The sequence below is a fragment of the Epinephelus fuscoguttatus genome, linkage group LG2 (assembly GCF_011397635.1).
Source record: "Epinephelus fuscoguttatus linkage group LG2, E.fuscoguttatus.final_Chr_v1".
Lineage (NCBI taxonomy): Eukaryota > Metazoa > Chordata > Actinopteri > Perciformes > Serranidae > Epinephelus > Epinephelus fuscoguttatus.
In genome coordinates, this window is record NC_064753.1 from 50,815,341 (window position 1) to 50,841,204 (window position 25,864).

Genomic DNA, 25,864 nt, shown 5'->3' on the forward strand with positions numbered 1-25,864 from the left:
CCTCCTGTACTGCCTTAATATGCACATTCAGCACATCCAATGCATCAAAACATTGTTTTCTAGTTGGAGCCGCGTTTGCCTCGTTTTCAAACTGTATGCTTTGACTAAAATGAACAATGACAGCAATATAGTCCACGATGAGCAGCGCTAAAATCAACCTGCGTAGTTGTCCCTCCATTGTGACATTAGAAAGTGTCACATTTATCTTGCAAGTGTACTCTTCTTCAACGTTTGCTTTACTTCCTGGATTTTTCCTACATGGAAATTCTGACCAATCAAGAGCAGCTTTCTCACACAAGGCATTTGATCTGGTCCTCTTGTAAATGCTGCCGTGAGAACACCAACCAACTCTAGGCAATTATACAACTTTGGAACAACATGAGTCCCTGATTCAGACCAGAGGAGACCACTCTAGGGCTGACAGCAGCCTGAATGAATTAATTAATATTAATTTTTTTGTTGCTTGTCGTTGTGTTTCCACCAGGGATTGTGCTACCACAACCAGGTACTTAAAGCCAAAACATGATCTAACCATAACCAAATGGATTTGCACCTAAAGCTAACCACAGTGTTGGTGAAACGTAAAATGTCCATATATCCACTACATAATTACGGACAAATGTGACATATCCGTGGACGTTCAATGCCAACATTTATTCTGGTGACTGGGTCGGTGCTTTATGCTCTTGTTTCATGACCTCAGTCTCTTGGTCAGTGACTTCAGGTATCAGACACTGATGAAAAAAGACGTCTTTTCACGTGGGCGTGATACGCAGCCGGTCACAGTTAATGTGTAGCAGCGCCGGCCGGCGTCAGGGGAAACACAGCGGGACAGCAACAAAAGTTAAAGCAGTGGAAGTCCTAGTAGGGTCGGGGGGGGGGGGGGTGCTTGGGTCCAATAACCACTGACTTTCACCCAGGAGGCCGGTGTTCACTTCCTGTAAGATTGTAAAGCCAAACCCTGTTCTTTTTTCCTAAACCCAACCACGTGTGTGTGCGTGTTGGCTAAACGTAACCGTGTGTGTGTCGTTGAAGGAAAAAACATCAGTTGGTGGTGTTGTACCGACGTAGTGCTTTTATTTTGAAAGAGACTGTATCAAACTGTACATTTCCTGTGAAAACAGAAGTGTATTTTGAAAACAGACAATGCATGTAACAGGCTGAAGTTGACACGGCGTCCCAGAACGTCAACAACCAACACACCCAGGGTACCTTGGACGTCATATGTGGACGTGGAAAGTCCATGACCAAACGTGGACATGTGACGAGGTCACAGTGAGGATGATGATGGTTGATCTGTTTAATTTTATCTTTTATTTGATGTACACTTTTTAATCTCAAATTACTGTCGGATGTTTTCCTGATGTCTGTTTGTGTTGAGTGTAAAACATTTAATTACTTTATTTTTTTTTTTACTTTGAATGATTTTGCTGAATAGTGCAACACAAATTAATCTGCCTTATGTGGAAAACCTTCAAACGTCCCACATCCTCTGTGTGCTAAGCTAGGCTAACGTGTCCATGAATCTGTCTCTGTGGTGAACACAGACTGATGAAACTGAAGTCCATCGGCTCATCTCAATCTGGAGAGGACGGTAAATAACCTCAGTGTTCTGTCTTTTTTCTCTCATATCTCGTCTCTCTTGTCTTTTATTGCTGGACTCGTGCGACTGTTTTGTCTGTCCTGAGGTTCCCTTCACGTTTCAGCTTTTGGGAGTCTAATCTGAGCCCCCGGCCCGACCCGCTCTGTCTCACTCTGCCCTTCAGTTACTCAGTAATCCCGTTAGCAGAGTTCCTCCATAATCCTCGCACAGCGTTCAGATCCCTGCAGGTCTTCACAGCTTCTTCACTGCAGCTCTGTGGGATGCTGCTGGACCCGGACTGAACAACTCAGGTAGGACAAGAGACCACCCACACCTCCACGCTACATCCTAAAATGGTACTACAGCCGCTGCTGCTAGCTGCGGACACACTGCAGAGCACAGACAATTTGTTTCTGTCTGTTTGAGTTTGGTTCATCTGAAACGTGTCTGCATCGTCTGGTTTTAGAGTTCTCTTTACTGAACGTGATGTTCTTTGGTTAAACTGTGGTTTGATGAGTTTGAAAAGACCAACCAGGACCAGAACAGTCCTAAAACTGATCCTGTGCCTCAGTTACCAGGTGAGAAAACATTTGAACAGCTGCTGTTGAACGTCTCACAGCGTCTCATCAGTCTGGAGTCAGTGCAGAGTTTGGGATCTGATTTTGGACCTTTACAGCCGAGACTGAGAGACACACCAGACCCTGAAGTTTGGGATGTTTTGTGGCAGTAAACCAGCTGTATCAGCTTCGGTTTGGGGAAACAGACTTGTTTGTTCATGTAACTTTGAGCCAAGATGATTTGGACCGACACCACCTGAATCATGTTGGCTGCGCCCATGGCAGACTTACAAGGCTGTAATGACAGAGAGTGTTTGCTGAGCAGACTGAAGCCCTGTGAGGCAGATGTGTGATTTTAAGTTGTACAAATTAAATTGAATTAAGTTGATAGATACAGAGCCACAATCTGCCAAACAGCTCCCGACCTGTTCAGAGTGCTGATAACTGCAGTTTGTTCTGAGTCCACAAACTCAAAGAGACCCATCGCATCACATTCGGCCCTCCTCTCCTGGGGCACAGCCGAGCGTGCCGACACTCAGACACAAACTGAGCCAGTTCAGTTTCTGCTGTTGGTGAGCAGAGTCTTCGCTCCACTGTGGACAGATCTGTGTGGACGACCATTTCTACCTGTGTGATGGCAGAATAAATATCCTGTAAATTTAATGAAAAACTTTGTTGAAGTAAAGTCTGTCAAAATAAAGACTTAATATCTTAAAATATGAAGAAACATCTTGAAACAAATGACTTAACTCAAAATAATAAGATAATGACTTAATATCTCAAAATAATTTTCAAACATTTCAAAAATGAGAATCTTTCTCAAAAAATGGGAAACTTAAAAAAAACACTTAAAGTTCAAAATAAATAAATGACTTATATAATAAATAAATAATGACTCAGTATTTCAAAATAACTACTAAAATGATGAGAAACTTTTTCTAATGATTTTCTTATAATACTGAAATAATGTCCTAATAAGTCAAACATAATGGCTTATTTATCTCAGAACAATGAATTAATATCTTCAGATTTTGTTTTTCTAAATAATGAGAAACTTTCTCAAAATAATAAAAAAGTTAAAAAAAAAAAAAAAAACCAACGTAAAAAATAATGGAATAACTTAGTATTCAGAATAATAATTTAATGTCTGAAAATACTTTTTGAAATAAAGAGAAACTTTCTCAAAATAATAAAACTAAAAGAAAAATGTCAAAATAAGTAAATAATGACTCAGTCAAGTTAATGACTTGTCTTAAAATACTTTTTGAAATAATGACAAACTTTATCAAAATAATAATAAAAACATACAAAACATGACTTTGTATTTCAAAATAATGAGAAACAAAAAAGAGTAAAAAACTCTTCAAACATAACAACTCAATATCGTTTCTCATTAGTTGTGAGATTTTAAATCTGTTTTTTTAATCACGCTGGTGCAAATGGGTTCTGGTACCAGCTGGTTAACTGACGGGTTACCTGTTGGCTGACTGCTCACCTGGCTGATGAGCTAACCAGTTAGCTGACAAGCTAACAGGCTAACTTCTCTGCCAGCTGGTGGGCTAACGCACCAATCAGCTCAGTGTCCGGTCGGTTTTCTACCTGGATCTCTGCCCATCTGTTTACCTGGCTGATTGATACTGGCAGCTTCTCTGATTGGACGACTCATTAACTGGTTTATTGGCTGGTAAACTGGTAAACCAGCCTGATGACAACTGGAAAATAACCTGTCCGACTGCAACTGGTCGACTCTGAATCTGGCTGAAAGGCAAACTGGGAAGTGAAAGTGTCAAACTGGACGCCAGTTTAAATGGACGTCTGTTACCATGGTGACACAGCTGTTTCCTGCGACGGCGGTGGATTGGGGTCATCATCAGTCAGCTCTAATTGAAGCTGACACTCAGCCAGGCGTGATCTAAACACCTCTAAGCACCAGGCGGAGAGAAGAGGGTCAGTTCTGAACTCAACAAAGAAAATTATTTTAGTTTTTTATTTGTTTATAAATCCAACAAAGTTCAGATTTCATTTATTAAACTCTCAGTTTTTAATTTTATAGATTCCAAATTTTCCACAGAAACAACAAACACTCACCTGAGTAACATTTATAGATACGTGATATCTTCATGTGACGCTCTGCTGCAGACAAACATTACATAATGAGTTGTGTGTTAAACCTTTTAATTTGGTTTCAGTGAAAGTGAAAAAACAGTCTCACCTCAAACTGTGTTTACATCTGTACTGGAGCTTTAAAACCTCATCAGAAGGTCGTTTCTCAGGTGTCGTTTAATTGTTGATGTTCAAATGTTCATTTTTCCTTTTTGGCTTCTTGTCAAGTCAGCGATGGCCTGTGGTGAGGTCATTATCATCGTGTCATACTGACTTTTGAATACACGAGAGGAAGTCAAGAGTCAAAAAGGTAAAAAAGAGGAAAACAGTTCCATTTTCTTTTTTATGTTGTTTTTTTGTTTGTTTGTTTGGGTGAAAATTGGTTTAAAGAAAGAAACTGAAGCCTTAAATATAAATTAAAGGAAAACTTTTTTATTGTTAATATTTTTTCAGGCTTAAATGTAATGCTGACAGATATTTGTGCACCGTCAATGTACATCCAGTAAAAGAGTTCATTGTTTGTTTATTTTTGTTTTGTTTGTTGTTCTTTTGTATTGTTTATTTTTCCACTAACAGGCTCAGACAGTTAATCTGAGTGTGTGACAGCATGGTGGAAAGGATTGTTTTTGTCGCCTCTCATTGCTCTGTTTGTTGATGTGTGTGATTGAGTCTCGCACTGGGAGGCGTCTCGTTCTGTAACGCCGCTGACTTTCCCACATCATGAAAATCAGCCAAATATTCAGCCATCACACTTAAAAGATAAAAAACTAAAATACGTCTGTGTATGCTTTTTTTAATGTGGAAAAACAAAAAACAAACAAAAACAGATTTTTGGGTTTTTTATTTATTTTTTAAGGTGTTGCCCACAGGGAAACAGACTTGAGCTGCACTTTAGCCCCGCATCTGGCTTTTTATCGTAATGGGAAGAGAGAGATCACCACTCACTCCCGAGTCAAATGACTCTGCAGTAGTCATTGGGATTAATCAGCTTCAGCTCTGATCAGCATTTATGGAAACACAACAACTCCCTCAAACAGCAATGACAGGCCGCCGCAAAATACTGTCTGTCTCCACCTGAACAGCGTTGAAACACTTTTCCAAATAAGTCTGCACTGAGTTGGAATGAGAGACTGAATGTAAGTCATATAAAAAAGATGTTTCTCTGGCCTCCTGCTGCTTTCTACTGTTTAATAACCTGCTTTTCGGCTTGTCCGTGACATCGAACGAGACACAACAAAAAACCCACGCACACAGAAAGGCCTACCGTCTGCTGCAGAGTCGTGTGCACAGCTCTGATCTACTCGCACTGGGAAAAGAGTCACATATTCTTAGCAGGTTTACTCGTGTTTAAAAAATCTGAGTACACGAGCTCATTTTGGTGGAAAAGAGGTTTTTCTGTTCTCCAACACGTTGAACTGTACCTGGAGCTCCTCTCTCCAACTATCACCAGTGTTTCCACTATTTTCCTGCAACAAGTCGGTAACAACACAAAGAGACTTCACCCTGAGCGAGCAGACGACACCGCGACAGGTACAAAAAAACAAAAAAACAAGCTTTGGTGGACGCAAACTGACGGTGCTTCAAATCGTCTCTGTCAATACTGGACCAGTTTTAAGGAATTGTTCCTTCCATTTGTCACTTAGACACAAAATGTGAAGATCAGCTCCAGTTTTAATTTGACCAGCTGTTATTTTATTTTTTTCCCATCTGTTTTTATTGGTTGATGGTTGAACATGTTTCCAGCAGTGATGGCGTCTGTGTGTTTGTTTGTTGCCAGGATGTTGAGCTGGGTGGTCAAAGTCGTTCCCCAGCCGCCTGAGCCTCCACCCAAAACAGCTGAAGAGAAGAAGGAGGAGAAACCAGCCGCTGCCCCGCCTCCTGCAGCTGCCCCGCCCCCAGCTGCTGCCCCGCCTCCTGCAGCTGCCCCAGCCCCTGTTCCTGTAAGCCACGCCTCTTATTTGTTACACTGTCATTTTGATTTTTATATTTTTATTTTCATTGAGTTAACTATTCTGGGGCACCTGATTCTCTGCACCACTGAATAAGCAGAAGGTGTGCGTGTTCAATCCGGTCTCACTGCCAAGTCGACGAAAAGTGGCGCTTGGTCAGTGGCTTCCGGCGTCACCGACAAAAGAAGCTGTCCTTTCACGTCATCAAAAAACTGTTCAAAAATATTTGTATGTTTTGATTGACAGACATTTCCATGTTAAATAAATTGCTGAATCAGGATATACTGACTGTTCCATCAATAAAAATGGTCAGAATTTGTAATCTCACACACAGATGATTTTATGTTTTAGATAAATAAGACATGATGTATTACTGTAATAATAACTTTGTAATGATGACATCACTCTGTGTTTTCCACAGGAGAAGAAAGTGACGTTTCAGGATGAGACTAAAAATGAAGGTAAGACGGCTCACACAGTGAAAATCATCTGCTTCAGTTCACGTCCCTCGTATTAAACATAAATATTCATCCTTTTTTTATTAACAGCTCCGAAAGCTGACAAACCCAAACAGGAAGTCCAGGTGGCGGAGGAGAACGGGTGAGTCCAGCTGACGTCCACAGTGACGTCAACATAAGTTATCAGAGTTAGGGCCGTTTCATAGTCGACGCAAAGGCACGCAGACGCAAACGCATTGGGACGCATCGAGACGCATTGGCTGCCATGATGCGTGCTTGCATCTCAAAATGTGTTGCGACGCGTGTAATACCATGCGTTGCCAGCAGGGATGATGATGCAAGTGATGTACTTGAAATTAACCACTTTTTGTGATTCACAGAAGAAGTAGGTATGAAATATGGCGGGCGAGGAGGAAAAACTTTGCGAACTGGTACAGGCACACCCCCATTTATATGACAGTTCTAGTGCCCTGCACTCTAATAAAGTAGCAGTAGATAATGAGTGGAAAGAGACTGCAATGGCAGTGGGGGGGAGTGAGGGAGATGGCTCCCCGCACCGCCTCCACCAAAAGATGTTATTCTATCAGTGCAGCAATCAGCAAAGTGTTCTCCACACTCTGACCCTACGATCCGCTGATCTTCCGATGGGGGGATGACCCGTTCTACCTCTGAGCCGCGGGGGCAGAATCTGGACACATTGCTTAACATAACATTCCTCCGCATGTTCAGGTGCCAGTGCACATGTTGCAGACACGAGTGCAAACAGGCGTGACGGTGATGGGCAGTCATGGCAGGCCTCCTGGCAGCCCTATGAGACCAGAGATTGGCTGTGTACAGTCTGTTCTGGATTGTCTGGGCAGAGAGCCGTCGGCCATATCATCCCACAAACCCTGACTGCAAATCTGTAGAAGACTGCCTACAGTTCCTAAGTGCTGACAGGATGAGGAAACGGTCTTCTTGGGGCGCCGTTACAGAGTTATATGGAACTTGGGCTTCAGTTTGCAGAGGGTACTAGGGCTCACAGAACACCAGCTTGACTTGCCCTATCGCACGGGCCCTATCCAGATCAGTCAAATGTGGTGTGCCGATTCTTGGAGCAGACACCAAGTGACCACTGTAGCAGGGCCCATGCTCACAGGTACCTGGGGGTACCAGAAGCTCAAATCAAGAGTCTATAGCAACAGTCAAAAAACCTGTTTGGCATTGGCAGACAAGATTTGGCCCACAGCCCACATACTCAGCTCTGCTGCTCACCCCACAAATGCATGTTCTTTTCAAATGTGGCACCATTTCAAAGAGAAATAAACAGGCTTTCAAACAGATTTATTGCCAAGAAGCTTTGTTACAACAAAGAAGTAATCTGCCAAACACAAATTTCCTTACTTTTTTTACCTAGTTTATATACAACAGATGCAGAGTTTAATTTTCTATCTCTGTCTTTGTATCTAATATCTCAGATTCACTTCTGACTTCGAGCCAGACGTGTTTTCACAGCCAAAGAGAGTGTAATCTGCCTGTTAGATATTTTCTGAAGTTTATTTTAAAATGAAACTATTTTTTACAGGCTGTATATCGTTTGTGTCTTATCCTATTTTTATATAGTTAGGTTTATTTTTAAGGCCCGTTTAAGAACTGCTTTTGGGGCGTCGGTAGCGTAGTGGATAGTGGATAGTGCCGGCGCCCCATATACAGAGGTGATGCCTCGCTGCAGCGGTGGCGGGTTCGACTCTTGCATCTTATCCCCCCACTCTCTCTCACTCCCCCATTTCACTCTCTCCTGTCAATTAAAGACAAAAGCCTGAAAAAATAATCTTTAAAAAAAAAAAAAGAGCTACTGTTGTCAGTTAGCTCCCAAATGCATCATTTCATGCTTTATGTGCTTGTCCTTATGAAGCAGCTGTGGCTCAGAGCGTGTTTCAGTTAAAATCTAACGATGACTTCAATTTCCTGTCCTCAGCCCAGCGCCTGCGTCTCAGCCCGCAGTGTTGACGTGGATCAGCAGCGCTTTGCCTCAACCTGCACTCTCACCGAAACTGAGCCGAGCCAACTCCACCACCAAGGTGAGGACCAGACACTGACCCAGGATCAGATGGTACAACACATGCACCTAATAATGTCTTCCTTTCTTCTCCCTCCTTCATCGCCTCCGTCCATCACAGGAGGAAAACACAGCACCCAGGTAAGTACACTGTGTGTGTGTGTGTGTGTGTGTGTGTGTGTGTGTGTGTGTTTGTGTGTGTTTGTGTGTGTGTGTGTGTGTTTGTGTGTGTTTGTGTGTGTGTGTGTGGCTCAGACCTGTGAAGTTTATTTCCTGAGTGGTGGAGCAGGTCCGCAGGGTTCAGGCTGAACTGTGGATGAAGACACTTGGACTTGGACTTGCTTCGATAAACTTGAGACTTGACTTTGGGTCGTTTGTCTGATCTCAAACAGTGCCTCGCACAGCAGTTTTCAGGAAGGCGTTGGTGATGTCACTGCCACTCCTTCAGCCACTGTCGAACCTGAGTTGTGCTGTAGGTCAGAAACAATCACGGCAGAATCAGATCTGTGGATCAGTTCGGCCGCACCCCGAGTGTTACTGCTGAGTGTTCTTCTTTTAGCACCGTACCTGTTGTCATCAGTCTTCGGTTAATGTAACGTTACATCAGCTACCCAGCTAACGTTAATGTCAAGATACTGTTGTCATAGAAACAAAACCCATGCGCAGTATGTTATGTGAAAAGCACTGGGTTGAAGCGCTCCACAGCGTCTTGCTAATGATTTACTGCTGAAGGAGGCCCTATGTAGACTCACACTGTTAGACTTGCTTTGATAAGACTTGAGACTTGTTTTGAAAGACTCCAGTCTTGACTTGGACTTGTTTTGATAAGATTTAAGACTTGTTTTATAAAGACAACAGGCTTGACTTGGGCAGCTGTGGACATTGGTGAAATGATGAATCAGAAGATAATCTGTTGTGACCCCTCGAAACACTCGAGGTCCTGGTCCCACCTAAGGGTAGACAACAAGTCCAAGTCACATCTCAAGTCCTAAAATGACTAAATCATGTCTCGAGTCTTCAGCGTGTCATGTTGTACTGATGAGGATGAGTTTAATATTTCAGGTTGACTCTTCTCTGTAAACTCTGTGGTTTTTATGACTCTGACGTGTCGCAGTAAAAAGTTTCCTGATGTTTCTTCTGCGTTCTGTTTTTTCCTCTGACGACAGTAAACCTGAAGACGAGTGAGTAACCACCACAGGAAACACTGCCAAATACTGAGCTGCTTTAAAAACCTGTCAGCAGGCAGGCTGCCAAATACTGAGCTGCATATGCACAATGCCAAATACTGAGCTGCTTTAAAACCCTTGAACATGCACAGTGCCAAATAGTGAGCTGTTTTGCCAACATATTGACCAACAGAATGCCAAATAGTGAACTACTTTAAAATCCATCACCAGGCACAATGCCAAATAGTGAGCTGCCTTGCAAACACATTGACAAACGGAGAGCTAAATACTGGGCTGCTCATGCACAATGCCAAATAGTGAGCTGCTTTATTAACCCATCAGCAGGGACAATGCCAAATACTGAGCTGCTTTAAAACCCTTGAACATGCACAGTGCCAAATAGTGAGCTTGCCTATAAGCCCATCAACAGGCAGAATGCCAAAGAGTGAGACACACTGCCAAATAGTGAGCTGCTTTATTAACCGATCAGCAGGCACAATGCCAAATAGTGAGCTGCTTTATTAACCGATCAGCAGGCACAATGCCAAATAGTGATCTTTAAAAAAAATAAAAATAAAAATAAAATCCTAAAGTCAAACTTTGTGTTTCACCTTCAGTCTGTGGACGAACCGTCAGCCGCCACTTTAACAATATAAAATGAAATATTCTAAAACGTTAAATCTTAGAAACTAAGTGGAGTCTCAATGAAACACTTCCTGCCTTTAATTAAACTCTGAGTTCATCACCTTCAGAGACTCAGAGCTGCTTCTGTTGATCACATGATCTTTGTCACATTCGTTCCAACGATGTCTCAGATCGTCAAAGTTTCAGGCTGTAGTGACGGAAGAAACGAACGAACCAATCGCTCTGAACGTCTCTTTAAGAAATAAATCTGAGTGCTCATCATACATGTCTTAACGCAGTGACGACGAATGAGGAGAAATTAATCAGACTCGAGTTGAGACCTCCACCAGCCAAGGCTGCTGGTGCGTTCAGGTGCTCCTTTTCAAACTTAGGTGTGTTCATGAGCTTTACGCTGTGGTGTGGAAACAACATCAGAGAAGATGATCAAAGGAAACGGATCAGGTGAGACGTATGATCCAGAACTCACTTTGCAGATTATTCCAGAGGTACATGAATGCAGCACAAGGTGGTGGAGGTCACCGAACTTCTGCCATTCGCCCCTCAAAAACAACAGACGATTGTTCAGTGACATTTCTGTCACACTGTATTGAGCTCACAGAGCCTCCGTACATACAGACGCACGCTCAGGCACTGCATCATCATCCCCCGGCAGAGCTGAAGAGCCACCGATTTACACGTGTGCGTACATAAACTCGAGCGGGCAAGGTATCTGTCAGTCATTTTTAATGTGGCCAATCAGAGACCTACAATCCCATGTCAGTCAAAAACTTCTCAGTTTTTAATTCAACCAGTCACTTCACAGCAGTGGGACGAGTCAACATTTCAACTAGCTCGTTCTCATCGGCATCACAGGCTCGTAAGATTTTTTGTGCCTGTGAGGCTCTAATGATCTAACGTTGAGGAGTTGATAAGCAGACAGCATTACCTAGTGAGCTAGTGCGCTACCTAGTGGAAACGTTTTCTGCTTCCACTTTAAAGGGGCAAAAAGCGAAATCGTTTCACTGCTAGGTTTGCTGTTGTGCACTGCCTGTAGACCAAAACAAAGTGTGTCATGAGCCACTCCTCCCTCTACCTCTGCTCTCCAGTCGTTGGCTTCTGTAGCGTCTCTGCAGCACCCTCTGCTGTTCAGCAGCTGTCTGATGTCCATTCACTCTGTGTCTCTGTTTGTTCTTCACCTCAGAAAAGGGATGATCGCTTGGATCGCTCAGGGTTTGGAGAAAGTCGTTCCGAAGCCTGAACTGAACAAGAAGGAAACAGCAGCAGAAGCAGCAGCAGCAGCAGCAGCAGCTGAGCCGCCGGCCGAGGTACATCACAGTTACAGCACGACGTCCTGCACCACAGACAGGACAGAAATACACTCCTGTGGTTTTATCAGAGAGCAGCAGACCTGTGTCCATCATCTGAAAACACATAGAAACCTCGTACATTGATACCTGTGACATTTACAGGTTTACATAATGTAAAAGATAAACACGACGACACTGAAGGACATAACTATACTGTTAATCCTGAGATCACAGTGGTGCCATCATAGATGTATGAAGACCACTACAAATCAGTCGTGTCAGTGACACACAGCCGCCTCAGTGTGGCTGAACACTGAATGTAATAAGAATGATCATTTGTTGCTTTGCATCCACTCTCCATAATGTCTGATGTGATGTGTGGGCTTTGTGTTATGGTTTTGTTGTACTTCTGTGAAACAGTTGACGTCTTGGGACGCAAGACAAATATTTTGTTCTCATGATGATGTGAAATTAAATCAAATTCAAATCAACATGGTACAGATGTGAGAAGTTATGGACCTGGTGTATTAGCTTTTCCTCAAAGCTGTTGACATGCTGACTGACCCCTGACCCTGCCACGTCACCATACCAACCCTACGCTGCCCCTACCGTTCATCTGCGTGCTGCGTCTTGTGGATGCATCATGTCAACACACCAGACAGATGCAGGATACACGCGGCAGCCATCATGCACGTGTGAAGACATAGTTAATGTATCTCCAGCTTAAAGTTCAGTAATGAACATGTTATATCTCTGCAAAACAAGAACATTGATTTAAAGGAGCCTGTGAGCATATGTCCTGAAAAACGTCAAACTCCACGGAAACCCCGAACAAAACCTTCACTAATGTTGAAACTCAAGACTAACCCTGAGGAGACCAAAACGATCCCAGAAATTCAGAGATAAACCAGAAAACCTGAACAACTCAAATAAATAGATAATTCTTTAAAAAGGGAAAAACATCAGTGATCCTACATTTCCCATGATGCACCTCACCTGATGAAAGGTTTCTAGTGCAGACTCTGTCTTGTACAGTTGTCCAGATGTCCCTGATACAGATGTTATTAACTCAGGCTGAGTTAAACTAACTGTGTAAAATCAGTGGAATGGTCCTTTAATGTCAGAACTTAGCCACGTCTCCACCTGCTGGTCATGTGACCTGATGTGTGTGTGTGTGTGTGTGTGTGTCTCCTCAGGTGCGTCCGACAGTAGTGGCTGATAAAGGTGAGACAGATGTGAATGTTTATGCAGACACAGCAGAGACTCAGAGTGGACGATAAATCATGACATCATACTGTGGTTTGTTTCAGCTGCAGAGCCGCCGGCCGCTGTCGTGGCAGAGAAATCAGTCCAACAGGACAAAACTGACACCAATCCACCGCCACCGCCACCACCACCCAGGTCTGTGTGTGTGTGTGTGTGTGTGTGTGTGTGTGTGTGTGTGTGTGATAGCTCCTAGTGGCATTCACCTAAAAACAAAAGGCAGTGCGCTTCGAGTTTTGCAGCCTGCACTCAGGATCATGTGTGACATCAGAACATACATGTTTGTGTGACCGACAGGATGATAGACTGGATCAAACAGGGGATAGAGAAGGTGGTTCCTCAGCCGGAGCTTCCTGTTCGTTCAAAGACAGAAGTCAGCGAGAAGACTGAAGCTCCTGCTGCGCCTAAAGGTCAACCTCACAGCATCATGTCACATGTTCTTACCTCACAGTGATGTCATAGCATCAGAGGTTAAACCCGAGTGTCTCCTGTTTCTGTCAACAGCCGAGACTCCGGCACCAAAACCTGTTCCGGCACCAGAACCTCCTCCAGCCCCGAAACCTGCCCCGAAACCTGCCGACGACACACAGAAGTGAGTCAGATCCCTGTCAGTGTGTGGTGAACTTTACACACTTGAATTACTGCGAGTCAGAGACAGAGATATCTGAAGGTATGAGAGGGAAAGAAAGGGATTCAAAGAGGGACAGAGTGAAGGTCAAAGGTCAAGATCATGGAGGGCTGACAAGTGGACAGTTCTGTTAGAGAGAAACATGTTGATTTATATTTGCAGTATGTGCAGTTCAAGCTCCAGTGTGTAGGATTTAGGTGACATTTATATTTACACTGGGAGCAAGAGTCTCACTTATAAAACAGTGTGTAGGATCCAAACTAAAAATGTTGCTCCCACCTCACCGTCTGCGTCACCCCATTTCCTGTCTCCAAAAAGTTGGTAAGCATGGGTCAAAGTTTTTGTGAGGTGGCATACGCCTCTTTCAAACCTCACTTTGTGTGTACACAGTGTTTGGTCCTTTTTTACAGAGATCACCATGTTACACCGCCATGTTTGTAGTCCAGAAAGGACAAACCAAACACTGGCTATAGAGAGAGACGTTCAGGTTTTCGTGTCAGCTACTGTAGTTAGCGGCCCCTCTGTGACAAGAGTGTCTGCAAAACACATGAAACTGTGTTATTCAGTGTTTTTTAGTGGTTTATATCACCAGGGGTGATTGGTGGTGAGACAGCAAAGTATCGAGCAGGATTTGATTTGACGTGTCTTTTACAACCAGAAGGTGCTTTTGGAAAAGTTCTGTCTCACTGGCACAAACACAAATAACACTGCTGCATCTGAAGTGGGTCTCTAAGAAATGTGTGATGTGAGGTGAATTAAAATGGGTGAGAGGTCGTTATAATGATCCCTGTCACAGTCTGACTTCAGTTCATCACCTCACCATCTGTGTTGCCAATTTCCCATTTCCAAAATCAGAGTTTCCCTAAATGTACCTGTATCTTTATAAACCCCAATTTATGCTTAGAGAATGGCGCACACACATTTCAGTCCTGTTTATGTGCGTACGCAGTGCTTATAAATGAGGCTCCAGGTGAAAACACTGAATAATCATCTTACCAAAAAAAAAAAAAAATCTGTCTTTTTTACAACGCTGTTCTTGATGGAGGGACTGTAACTACTGTGGCCAACAGGAAAACATGAATGTCTCTGTCTTAAATCAGTTTTTGGTTTGTCTGTTCTGGGCTACTGTAGAAACATGGCGGTGCAACATGGTGACCTCTGTAGACGAGGACCTGCTCCTGTGTAGATATAAACGTCTCATTCTAATATTTTTATAGTTTATACACTAAAGACAACAGACTGATTATACTATATTCCTTTCCCTGAATCCTGCACACTGGAGATTTAAAATTAAAACCAAACATAAGATTAAGTCTTCTCAGTGCAGTAAGAGACATTTTTGACACAATCTCCAACACAACCTTTTCCTCCTGAACGTTATGAACACTCAAAAACAGTCATATGCCACATATGGTATATTAAAGCTGGAGTCTGACCTGAAGCCAATTGACCTATGGCTAAGCCACGCCCCCTCCACTCACCTGGACAAAATATCAACATTCAGTGCCCGGCGCTATGGCAGGTGTCACAGTACACGGCATTTCACAGGAGGCAACTGATGATTTTTGGGAACATAACGATCAGATGTCATTGAGAAGTAACCAAAAGGGCCTAAACTACGCATTGGAGGGATATATTCATCATTTTATTGTTGAGAAGGTCGATGAAAAGCTTAAATTACAAGCCAACATTTACAGGTCACAGTGTACGCTTGTGAACCGCATCTGGTTGCCGTCACCATCAAAGACAACAAGTTAAAGTGCCACTGAAGTTAAGGTTTTTGGCTCAGAATATGAGAAAAGGATAACGGCCTTTTTACCATCTTTACCAAGAGTGTCTCTCCGTTAGTTTGGTGCTACAGTATTTACACTGAATCATTCAGCATAACGTTTGCCAACCTTTGTTATCTCTGCCATTACAGATAAGTTAATGAAGCTAAGCTCCAGAAGTTAACGTTAGCTTAACTAGAGCCCTTTGGACAACAGCTAACAATGATGTACCATCACCAAAGTACAAAACTAGAACAAAATAGGCTAATGAACTCCCAGCAAACAAGGTGACATGATGAACAACGCAGCTAGGAGCTAACGTTAGGCTAACTTTAGCTAACGTTAGTTAGAGATGTTAAAGATAACTTTATATTTCTTTGCAGCAAAGTGACAATATGTTGCCTCAAACACAATGTTGACTTACCTTAGAACAGATGTAGACATCATTGTTAATCTTATTCACGTTGAGTTGATGTTGTGGTCTAACGTTACCACACAACTTTATCCAAAGGAGACACTTTTCTCGCTTGAGATGTGGTTTAAAGTGTAAAAATACACCTGGTCGCCCAGCCTCTCAGGATACCTTGTGTCAGAGTTGCATGTACCCCATGCACACCGTTTGACCATTTTTAAACTTCAAATCTCAGAAAAAGCTCATAAAACCGAACAAACTGACTTTCTGTAATGCATTTCAATGGACGTCCAGGCAGAGAATGTCCCAGTGTATGGGGATGGCTATACGCACTGTGATTGGCTCATCGCGTTTGAGGGCGGGGCTTAGCCACAGGTCAACTGGGTCGAGTCCAGTCAGGTTCAGGTGGAGAATCAGCCATGTTGGAATCACAGCTAACTACAGGTGTCAAAGTGTCGGTTGTTTAACACTGATCTCTTTTCTTTTGTCCTCATAGGTCTCCCAAAGAAGCAGAGCCGCAGCCCAAGTAGGTGGAAACACGTTGATCCAACATCACACAAGCATCAGAGCTCGTAGCTTCAGATGGAGTTTATTCTCTGGAAATAAAACTCCAACATTTTAAAAAGACATTATGAGCAGAACATTTTAACATGAGTGGATGATGTGTGAATTCTCTGGTTAAAGTCAGACAGCAGAATCGTAACATCAGATTTGAAACAGGAAGTAAAACGTGAGAGATGCTGAGTGTAGATGTTTTATCCTCAGCGAACATAAGACCGTCTGACATGCTGGCTAACGTCACACAGCTAAGGCTGTGACCATAATGTCTGACATACCCGAGTGTCTGAGGTCAGGACCAGTGACTTTGGACAGACAGTGTTTGATGAGGTCTAACTGCTCTGTGTTGTGTTGACAGTATGATGGGATGGATCGTCAGTGAGATCGGTCGTATGTTACCTCAGCCTGTACAGAAGCAGGTGAGTCGCCGCAGTAATTCACATAGATCCACATTAGGACAGCTGACCGTCACTGATTATGTCATTATAACATTTGTTCTCCTCCTGCAGGACTCGAGCAGCGATGAGGTGCAGAACAGTAAGTATGAAGCTTTCCACAGCTCACACACACTGACACGTTACACTCTGCTGGGCGGAGAATCACGTTACTCTCATATCTGATATCACTGTGCACAGCTGTTGGCAGCTGGATTTTCTTAAAGAGGAACTAAACCCTAGAGTTTGGGCTGAATAATCTGTCACCTGGGAAACTGAAAAATACCTCTGAAACGCAAAATGGTATCAACATGTGCAGAGGTCAAAGAGAGGCCTGAGACACGCCCACTCACTGCTTCAGACTGTGATGGGACGGGAGGGGGTGGCGACTAAAGCTGCCACCAAATACATCACCTGCCACCAGATACGGGAAAACCAAAATTACATTTTAATAGTCAGGTTTGAACAAAGGCAGTCGCTGTGTATATTAATAACACAATAAAAAGAATTCACAACTGAGTCACCAGAATAAATGTTGGCATTGTACAAACCACAGATACACAACATCTGTACGATATTGTGTCGGCGATTAGTTGAAACTTGTTTTAACATCACTGTGGTTAATGTGTGCTGGCACAAAAAACACTCGGTTTGGAAAAGATGATGTTTGGGCCTAAAATATCTGGAGATGTAAAAACAACTGCTTTTAGTTGCACTTCTCAGGCAGGAAACGCAGCAATGTCACGTCAAAAACAACTGCTTTAATTTCTGTAAAAAGACCTGTCTTTCTTCGAGGCACCATTCTGACAGGAAACATGGCAATGTCTTGTTTACAACCAACTGCTTCCAGTGTCATTATAATTTCAGAAAATGCAGCCATATCTTTGTAAAAAAGAACTGATTTTTCAGTTGCACTATTCATCAAGGAAACGTGGCAATGTCTTGTGAAAAACAACCAATTTAGTTGCACTTCTCTGTCAGGAAACGCAGCAGTATCTCTGTAAAAAGAGGTATTTTTTTCGTTGCTCTATCGCGGCAGAAAATGTGGTTGGGTTTTTTCTGTGGCTCTATTCTGACAGGAAACATAGCGATATCTTGTTTAAAATCAATCACTTTTAGTGTCACTATTCTGGACGGAAATGCAGTGATGTTGTGGTAAAAAACAATCACTTTTAGTTGCACTTCTCTGGCAGGAAACGCAGCAACACCTCTGTAAAAAGAACTGTCTTTTTTGTGGCACCATCCTTGGCAGGGAGCGTTGCAGTTATCTCAGTAAAAAGAAACACTTTTTGTGGCACTATATCAGAAAGGAAATGCAGCGATGGGTCAATAGAACACAACAGGTTTTGTTAATTGGTGTTGAACAATGTCTGCAGTTCTGCAGGCGTCTCTCTGAGGTGTCTCACCATCCACCACCCCCTCCACCTCCTGATGACACAGTCAGCTCAGATACTACGACACTTTAAAGTGCGGACACACCAAACCGACATCAAAGAACTAGCAGCGATGAAAGCCAACTGTTGTGTCATCTACGTCGCCTCACGTCGCCCTGTGTCAGTTGCATTTGAACACACTACACGGACTACATCCGACGGCCAAGTAGCACGTACGTTCTGCGCCTGCGTGAGAGAGAGCGGAGTGAGAGAGTGGTACATCCTGTCAGCCGAGGGGTTTCCTATCTGTGCAGCCGAGCACCGCAGCACCTCCACGGACTATTACATCCAGACGGTCCCGGTGTTTCCTCCGCAGGCTCCACTTCACTCAGCTGCCCGATAAACCCGCTGCTTCTTCCCACTTTAACCTGAATAACAAACCAGGGCTCGGTGCTCCGGTTGGATCCAAACGGAGAGCCGGGGCTAGCTCAGAGACTAGCGGAGGCTAACTGGCTGTGCTTCCCTCCGGTCATGCTGTGGCTAACGCTCTGCTAGCCGCTCCCAGCTAGCTCCGGTTTGTTATTCAGGTTAAAGTGTGAAGAAGCAGCGGGTCTGTGGGGCAGCTGAGTGAAGTGGAGCCTGAGGAGGAAGCACCGGTTAGCCCCGGTTTCACTACAGGCAGATTCACTCGCTACAGGGGCGAGGAAATAAAACCTGAACAGCCAATCAGAGTGATCTCTCTCACCGACAAGCTCCGCCGGCGATTCAACATGCTCAATCATCCGAAAAGCCCCCGATGGTGAAGTGCCGCCGGTGCGGGACACACCGCAAAAACTAGGCCGACAGACGCTCACCGACGGCCCAACTTTGGTCGACGGCTGACCGTCAGCTTGGTGTGTCAGGGCCTTTAGAAACACTAATATGATACGTATGAAACGTGTAAACGTAGTTTGCCAGTATTTTCATCTGGTGACTGGCTGAAAATTCAAATAATTTGCATTACAGTGTCAAGATTTAGCAAACACTACCAAATACTTTGATACCCTGGTTTTCAGCTGAAAGAAGGTGCTTTGGTTTTAGTTATTCTTTAATGTACAGATAATATTTACAGGTAATAAACAGAAGCTACAGACACAACTTCACTACAACAAAAAGGTTCAACTAGACGGTCATGTGGTGACGTCACATCTAGAAAGCTTTTGTAAATTAAACTATGGCTGTAGATAATTACTTTTCTTTGAGTCTTTTATTACTTTCATTTACATCCAGTGTTGAAACTTATTAACTTTATTTAAAAGCAGCTTTACAGCAGCTGCATTTTTTTCTTACCTTCAGTGGTTTAACTTCCCACCCTGCAGCAGTGATGTAGACGTGCACCTCAGGGTGTGTCCATACACTGTGACATCACTGCTGGGTGTGGTCACAGGTGTCAGACTTGTGTTAACAATAGCTAACACATGTATTGATTGACTGGTTGATTGATTAAATGATGGGTTTGCTAGCTGTGTACTGATTGGCAGGTTGGTGTCAGTGATGAGGCAGACTCTAACCGGGCTGCTCTTCTCCTTCTGTTTCAGGGGGGAAAGGCGGCAAGAGCCCCTTAAAATAAAAGGAGAAGGAAGAGCAGGACAGAGTCGCTCACACTGACACTGACTGACTGAAGGACACACAGACACACAGACACACAAACAGACCCCATTAACTTCATCCTGTAGTGATTAAAAGCTGCTCTGCTGTAGGTTTTTGCACAGCTATGATGCATCATTAACTTTTCTTTACTAAATGTAACTGAAAAAACTTCAGAACACACAGAGTGAAATCTGAAATTGTTTCTCTATGATGTCACATTCAAACCTGTATGGATCAGGAACATAATTGTATTAAATTCCCCAGTTTTCACTCTGATGTTTTTAATAATGAAAATACAGTGTGAGATCCACAGTTTGGCTGTGAATCTATTTAAACCTTTGTATCTCAAAGAACCAGTTATAACAGCAAGTCTTTATTGGACTACCTGGTTCAATAATCCATGCTGCAGTATAGTAACTACCCACTGAGCCCAGCTCAGCTGTCAGGGTTAGTTCAGTAGTTAGTTCAGTTTCCAGCCTGGAGCCTGTTTTCCATGTTTATTGTCTAAGGCTGCTTTCACACCTGCCCTGTTTGGTTCAGTTCAGTCAAACTCCAGTTGGTTTGTCCCCTCAGTGCGGTTCCTTTGTGCAGGTGTGAACACACCAAAACAACCGGACTGAGACCTTCTTGAAGAGGTGGTCTCAGTCCGGTTCCAAAGGAACTCTGGTGCGGTTGGTTTGTGGTGAGAAGGTGTTGCGACCTGGATGTGAAGCAACTGCAGTCACATGACACATTGTTTGGGTTAAACATGAGCATGTTACAGTCCTGGAGGATTATTAATGTGCACCTCCTCCTGTACTGCCTTAATATGCACATTCAGCACATCCAATGCATCAAAACATTGTTTTCTAGTTGGAGCCGCGTTTGCCTCGTTTTCAAACTGTATGCTTTGACTAAAATGAACAATGACAGCAATATAGTCCACGATGAGCAGCGCTAAAATCAACCTGCGTAGTTGTCCCTCCATTGTGACATTAGAAAGTGTCACATTTATCTTGCAAGTGTACTCTTCTTCAACGTTTGCTTTACTTCCTGGATTTTTCCCACATGGAAATTCTGACCAATCAAGAGCAGCTTTCTCACACAAGGCATTTGATCTGGTCCTCTTGTAAATGCTGCCGTGAGAACACCAACCAACTCTAGGCAATTATACAACTTTGGAACAACATGAGTCCCTGATTCAGACCACAGGAGACCACTCTAGGGCTGACAGCAGCCTTAATGACCAAACGTTGGTCCAATGTTAAGAGAGAGCACTGCAGCCAGCAGCTGCAACAACAGTCATGTTATCATCATAAAACACACTTCATTTAAAACCAACAGAAACCATCTTGGTTATCTCTCCATTGTTCCAACAGTCACCAGCTCTGGTTTGGTTTAAATTAACACTTAATTCACCAGTTAGCTGTGACAACATGCTGCCTCTATACACACTAACATGACTGTTTATTTAAACGGAGTCTGGTGGGTTTGGTGACGGTGATTTCAGGGCTGTTTCTGGTTAAACAAAAAGGATCTTACTCTTTAACACAAAGCTCTATCTCTGTAGGGATCCTTTCATAATGCTGTCAGACACTTAGAATAACAATCTGAGCCTGTCAGTGACAAAAACAAACACTGTTAGTGGACGGACACGGGCGGTGTTACATTACAGCCTGTTTCAATACTGCAGCGTTCTCTCTCAACACTTGTCCAATTCCAAAACTTTTGTTCCCATTAGTCACCTGAACAAGAGAAAACCAAACATGGAAAAACGCTCCAGGTTTACTAGAAATACTGGAGTTCACCTTTTAACAGGGATTATTCTGCTGTCTGTGCTACTCAATGGAAACTTGCATAATATATTAGTTACAGTTCTGAGATCTGGACCGCTGACAGCTCAGGACATCTGCTGTGTTATCTAAAGGCTTTTGCTGATGAAGGCAGCTAACTAAGAACAGACGTCACAACTCACTAAGGCATGTTGCTGTATGTTCATGAAAATAAAGACATGAACTGGAAAATAAAAGAACTTTGTGGAGTGTTTTTGTTGTGTTGGTTGGTAAACCTGAACATGTTGGGAAAGGGAATCAATCAATCAATCAATCAATCAATCAATGGGTCTATCAAACAGTTATTAAAGGTTCTGTATGTAACTTTCTACATCATTTTTTCAACAGTTTGTGACGGCCTCTGGACAGAGTTCCATGTTAAGGACAAATTTTTAGGGAAATCCAAAGAATGTGATGAACCTTAACCAAGACATCCCTTCTGGCAAAAAGCCTTCTGGGCAAACTTTCCCCAACAGCAGTTGCTAACGTTAGCTAAGACATGGAATCTGCTAACATCAACAAATGACCGGCACCCAACAGAGTCCACACGTGCTGTGTTTCAGTTACATTTAGCAGCGGCAGCCTGGAGATGAACCTTCACGTAGCATTGAGGTTTGTGCTGACTGAATTAGAGCCGCTGACTGAAGGTCCGTCTCTGGAGCTGCTGTCCACGTTCCTCCTGAGCAGATTGTCTCCGAGCAGCAGATGTGAGGCCAAAACTACATTAGCTAACTCTTGTGTCATTTTTGGTCTGATATACAGTATAAAGTCAGTGCCCCATATCATAAAATAAGGTCCTGTCTATATGTATACACATATTTTTGTGAACAGTTTTTAGTCACTAAAGCAGATGTGGTGAAGATTTATCATAATTCTGTTTACTGTTGTGTGTAACACTGAGCCTTTGGAAAACATTGATGTTATCTTGTCAAGTCACGTGTACTGATTGATATTTTGTGTAATGAGCAAACTCTGGAAACAACATCAACATTTTCATTTAAGATTCAAAACTGATTAACTGATAAATTTGTTGATACAAAGATATGTGAGCTCTGCCAGTAGAAACACTCCAGAAAATAGACGATAACCACAAGAATTCTCTGTGACATGAATTTAATTAATTTCCTGTGGTTGATATGTTAACAAGACACACAGTTAATCTTCGACCCTGCTCTTCCTGCCATGTGTCGTTCAGTCAGCATTGTACAAAAGAAAACAGACCTGGTGCTGGAGGACATCGGACAGGAAGAGGTCAAGGAGGTCAAGCAGAAGGAGAAGGAGGTAAGACAGGACTCGCAGAATAAAGAGAGTCTGGTGAGCCGGACTTGTCCCTGTTCTGTCTGAACTCTGAGGAAACATTTATTAAGACAGTGACCAGCCTCTCTCAGAAATGTGAAATTTGATTCAGACATTCATGCTTCCCAGAGGATGAGTCCTACCGACTGTCCAACACTTCAGTTCATGACAGGAAGCCTTTCTTACAAATTACTTTTCTGTCAACCTCTTTTAATTTGAGCACAAGACATAGCATGCTAACATGCTAATGGTAGCATGTTTAAATCCAGTAGTTAGTAGCATGCATGTTATATTGCTAACTAGAGTACTTCAAAATGTACCATGATATTATCAGAGGTGGTACTATGACACTGAGAATGGTACCACAGCAGTATTAGGGTTTCGTCACACTTTGAAGGTACCATGGTAGTACAGGCTTAAGTACTGCTGTACTTCAGAGACTACCAGTCTCAGGGAAGATTACGACTGTTTCCTGACTGACCATTTTTGGACTGGAGGAACTTTTTCATCATTCTTAGAACCCCCTTTTTTATTATGTTTGCAAGAACTAGGAACAATCGTAGTTAGAGGGCCATTGCATTTCTACTTTAGAGTAGGTAGCTACTCTCCTAACACAAGAGGAACAGTATGTAAGTGTAAAGTGATTGGTCGAACACACGAGCCAATGCAACTATGGCAAACGCCATTTTTAAAAACCCATTCACTGTGGAAAAAACTGACAACACAAAACACAAACAACAGCTAATACAAAAAAATGGAGAAAAAAAACATAAATGGACCAACAGTCAAGTCCAGGTTTTACTTAGCATGTATGCAATGGGGAAAGTACCACACAGTTTTGACTCGTCTAGGCAAAATACAAGAATCTTAGCCAGCATGCCTCATTTCAACGTTCCTATTGGGAGTGCAAATGCAAACAGAGAAAAAAAGCCCTTGCAGGTTCAGTAGTTCTAAGGGGGAGCTTCCCAGTAGGCAGTTACTCTCAGACAGTCCCCAGAACTGTTTGGTCTGAAAATACCAACTGTTGGACTTTGAAAGGTGCCATAGTAGTAAAGTAGCAGTAGGAAGTTACAGTGTACCATGGTACCCTGCCACAACGGTACACTTAAACCTGAACTGCTACTTATTTATTGGAGCACTTGGCAACATGACACTTTGAAGGGTACCATGGTAGTAAGTGCGTAGGTACCAAAGCACTTTGGCTACAAGGGTACTATGATTGTATCATAGTAGGTACCATGGAGAAGGGTACTACGGTAGTTCCAGAATAGGTACCATTGCATATTGGCTTCAAGGCTTCCATGATTGTACTTTGGCATGTACTATAGGTTCTACTATGGTCCTTTAAAGAGCTCCAACAACAGTTCCGTTGTAAGTACTTTAGGCAAGGGTATTACAGCAGTTCAAGAATACGTAGCATCGCATATCAGTTACAAAGGTACTATGATTGTAGTACCCCTTGAAGTGCTATGGGATCTACTGTGGTTCTTTAGAGAGTGCCAACAACAGTCCCATGGTAGTAGGTACCATGGGGAAGGGTACTAAGGTAGTTCCACAGTAAGTACCATAACACTTTAAAGGGTAACGTGGTAGTATCAGAGTAGGTACCACAGCATTTCAGCTACAAGGGGACTGTAAGTATACTACTCCTTGAAATTCATCGTACCTTCTGTAGGTTTTTAGAGAGTATCAAAAATAGTCCCATTGTAGGTACCATGGGAAGGGTGCTATGGTATTTCCAGAATAGGTACTATCGCATAGCGGTTACAAGGTTACTATGATTGTAGTACCCCTTGAAATGCTTGGGTATCTACTGTGGTTCTTTAAAGTATACAAGAACAGTCTCATGGTAGGTACCATGGGGAAGGGTACTACTGTACTATGGTAGTTCTTTAGTAGGTACCATAGCACTTCAAAGGGTAATATAGTAGTATCAGAGTAGGTACAGTAGCATTTTGGGTACAAGGGGATAGGCAGATACTGCAGTACCCCTTGAAGCGCTATCATACCTACTGTGCTTCTTTGAGAGTACCAAGTCCCATCACAGCTACCATCATACTTCAAAGGGTAGCAGAGTTGCACCAGAGTAGGCACCATGGTACTTCAGAGGGTAAGGGGATAAGTTCCATGATAGATACCATGACATAGAAGGTACCGTGGTGATGATGGCATTGTTACTATAATATTTGAAGAGGCACTCAAATTGTATTTGACAGAGATTTTTCATGTGAGGAAATTTTTGGTTGGTTGCAGAAAGGAGATGCAGAGACCCAGATGGATCAGAGTGCTCCACTGACGGTCAGCATCAAGGAGGAGGTTGGAGGGGCTCTTCTGGCTCAAATGGAGGAGAGGTAGTGATGTCTGCCTATTTCACTTTATATTCCTTTTCTACCTCTTTCTGTTTCTTCACTAAGAATGAAGACATCTGCTGGTTGTTCTCTCCGTCCAACACTCTGGCCTTTGATTTGTAAGATGTAATAAATTTGCAGCACTTATGGGACTGTATCAGGACGCACAGGCTGGTTTTTGTCTGTCTTTTGTTCAGGTGCTGTTTTTTAGACTGTAATTTCCTTGAATGTTGGTGAGTAACTGAGCTTGTTCCTTGTTGGACAGACTGCAGCAGGGTCGTCTGGAGGCTGCCCGAATTGCAGAGGAGATGGCCAGGAAGGCAGCAGAGGAGGCGGTCCGACAGCTGGAGGTGGAGCATTCGGCTAAGATAGTCATAGAAACGCTGCCAGAGTCCAACGAGCAGTAAGTCACATTAACACACTCAGCATAAGGACACATTTATGCACTAACTCTCCAGTCAAAACCTTGTATTTCCTAACTGCTCTGTGAACAAGAAGCTCACAACTCTGGATGAATTCTTTCCAGATTGAAAAAAAGCTGAATCTGAGATGAATTTAA

The 25,864-nt window shown here is 43.0% G+C and overlaps 1 protein-coding gene across 1 annotated transcript in view; it reads left to right on the forward strand.

Moving 5' to 3' along the window:
* The first annotated feature begins 6,020 nt into the window (after positions 1 to 6,020).
* Positions 6,021 to 25,864, forward strand: part of cngb1a (cyclic nucleotide gated channel subunit beta 1a) — a 43,926-nt gene continuing 24,082 nt past the window's right edge. Inside the window, exons 1-14 of the mRNA XM_049594095.1 lie at positions 6,021 to 6,182; positions 6,613 to 6,652; positions 6,740 to 6,791; positions 8,607 to 8,709; positions 8,809 to 8,828; positions 11,679 to 11,825; positions 13,345 to 13,457; positions 13,552 to 13,639; positions 16,353 to 16,382; positions 16,773 to 16,833; positions 16,924 to 16,951; positions 22,857 to 22,942; positions 25,211 to 25,308; positions 25,571 to 25,708. Of these exons, the coding sequence (XP_049450052.1) occupies positions 6,021 to 6,182; positions 6,613 to 6,652; positions 6,740 to 6,791; positions 8,607 to 8,709; positions 8,809 to 8,828; positions 11,679 to 11,825; positions 13,345 to 13,457; positions 13,552 to 13,639; positions 16,353 to 16,382; positions 16,773 to 16,833; positions 16,924 to 16,951; positions 22,857 to 22,942; positions 25,211 to 25,308; positions 25,571 to 25,708 (1,166 nt within the window). The remainder of the gene's footprint in view (positions 6,183 to 6,612; positions 6,653 to 6,739; positions 6,792 to 8,606; positions 8,710 to 8,808; positions 8,829 to 11,678; positions 11,826 to 13,344; positions 13,458 to 13,551; positions 13,640 to 16,352; positions 16,383 to 16,772; positions 16,834 to 16,923; positions 16,952 to 22,856; positions 22,943 to 25,210; positions 25,309 to 25,570; positions 25,709 to 25,864) is intronic.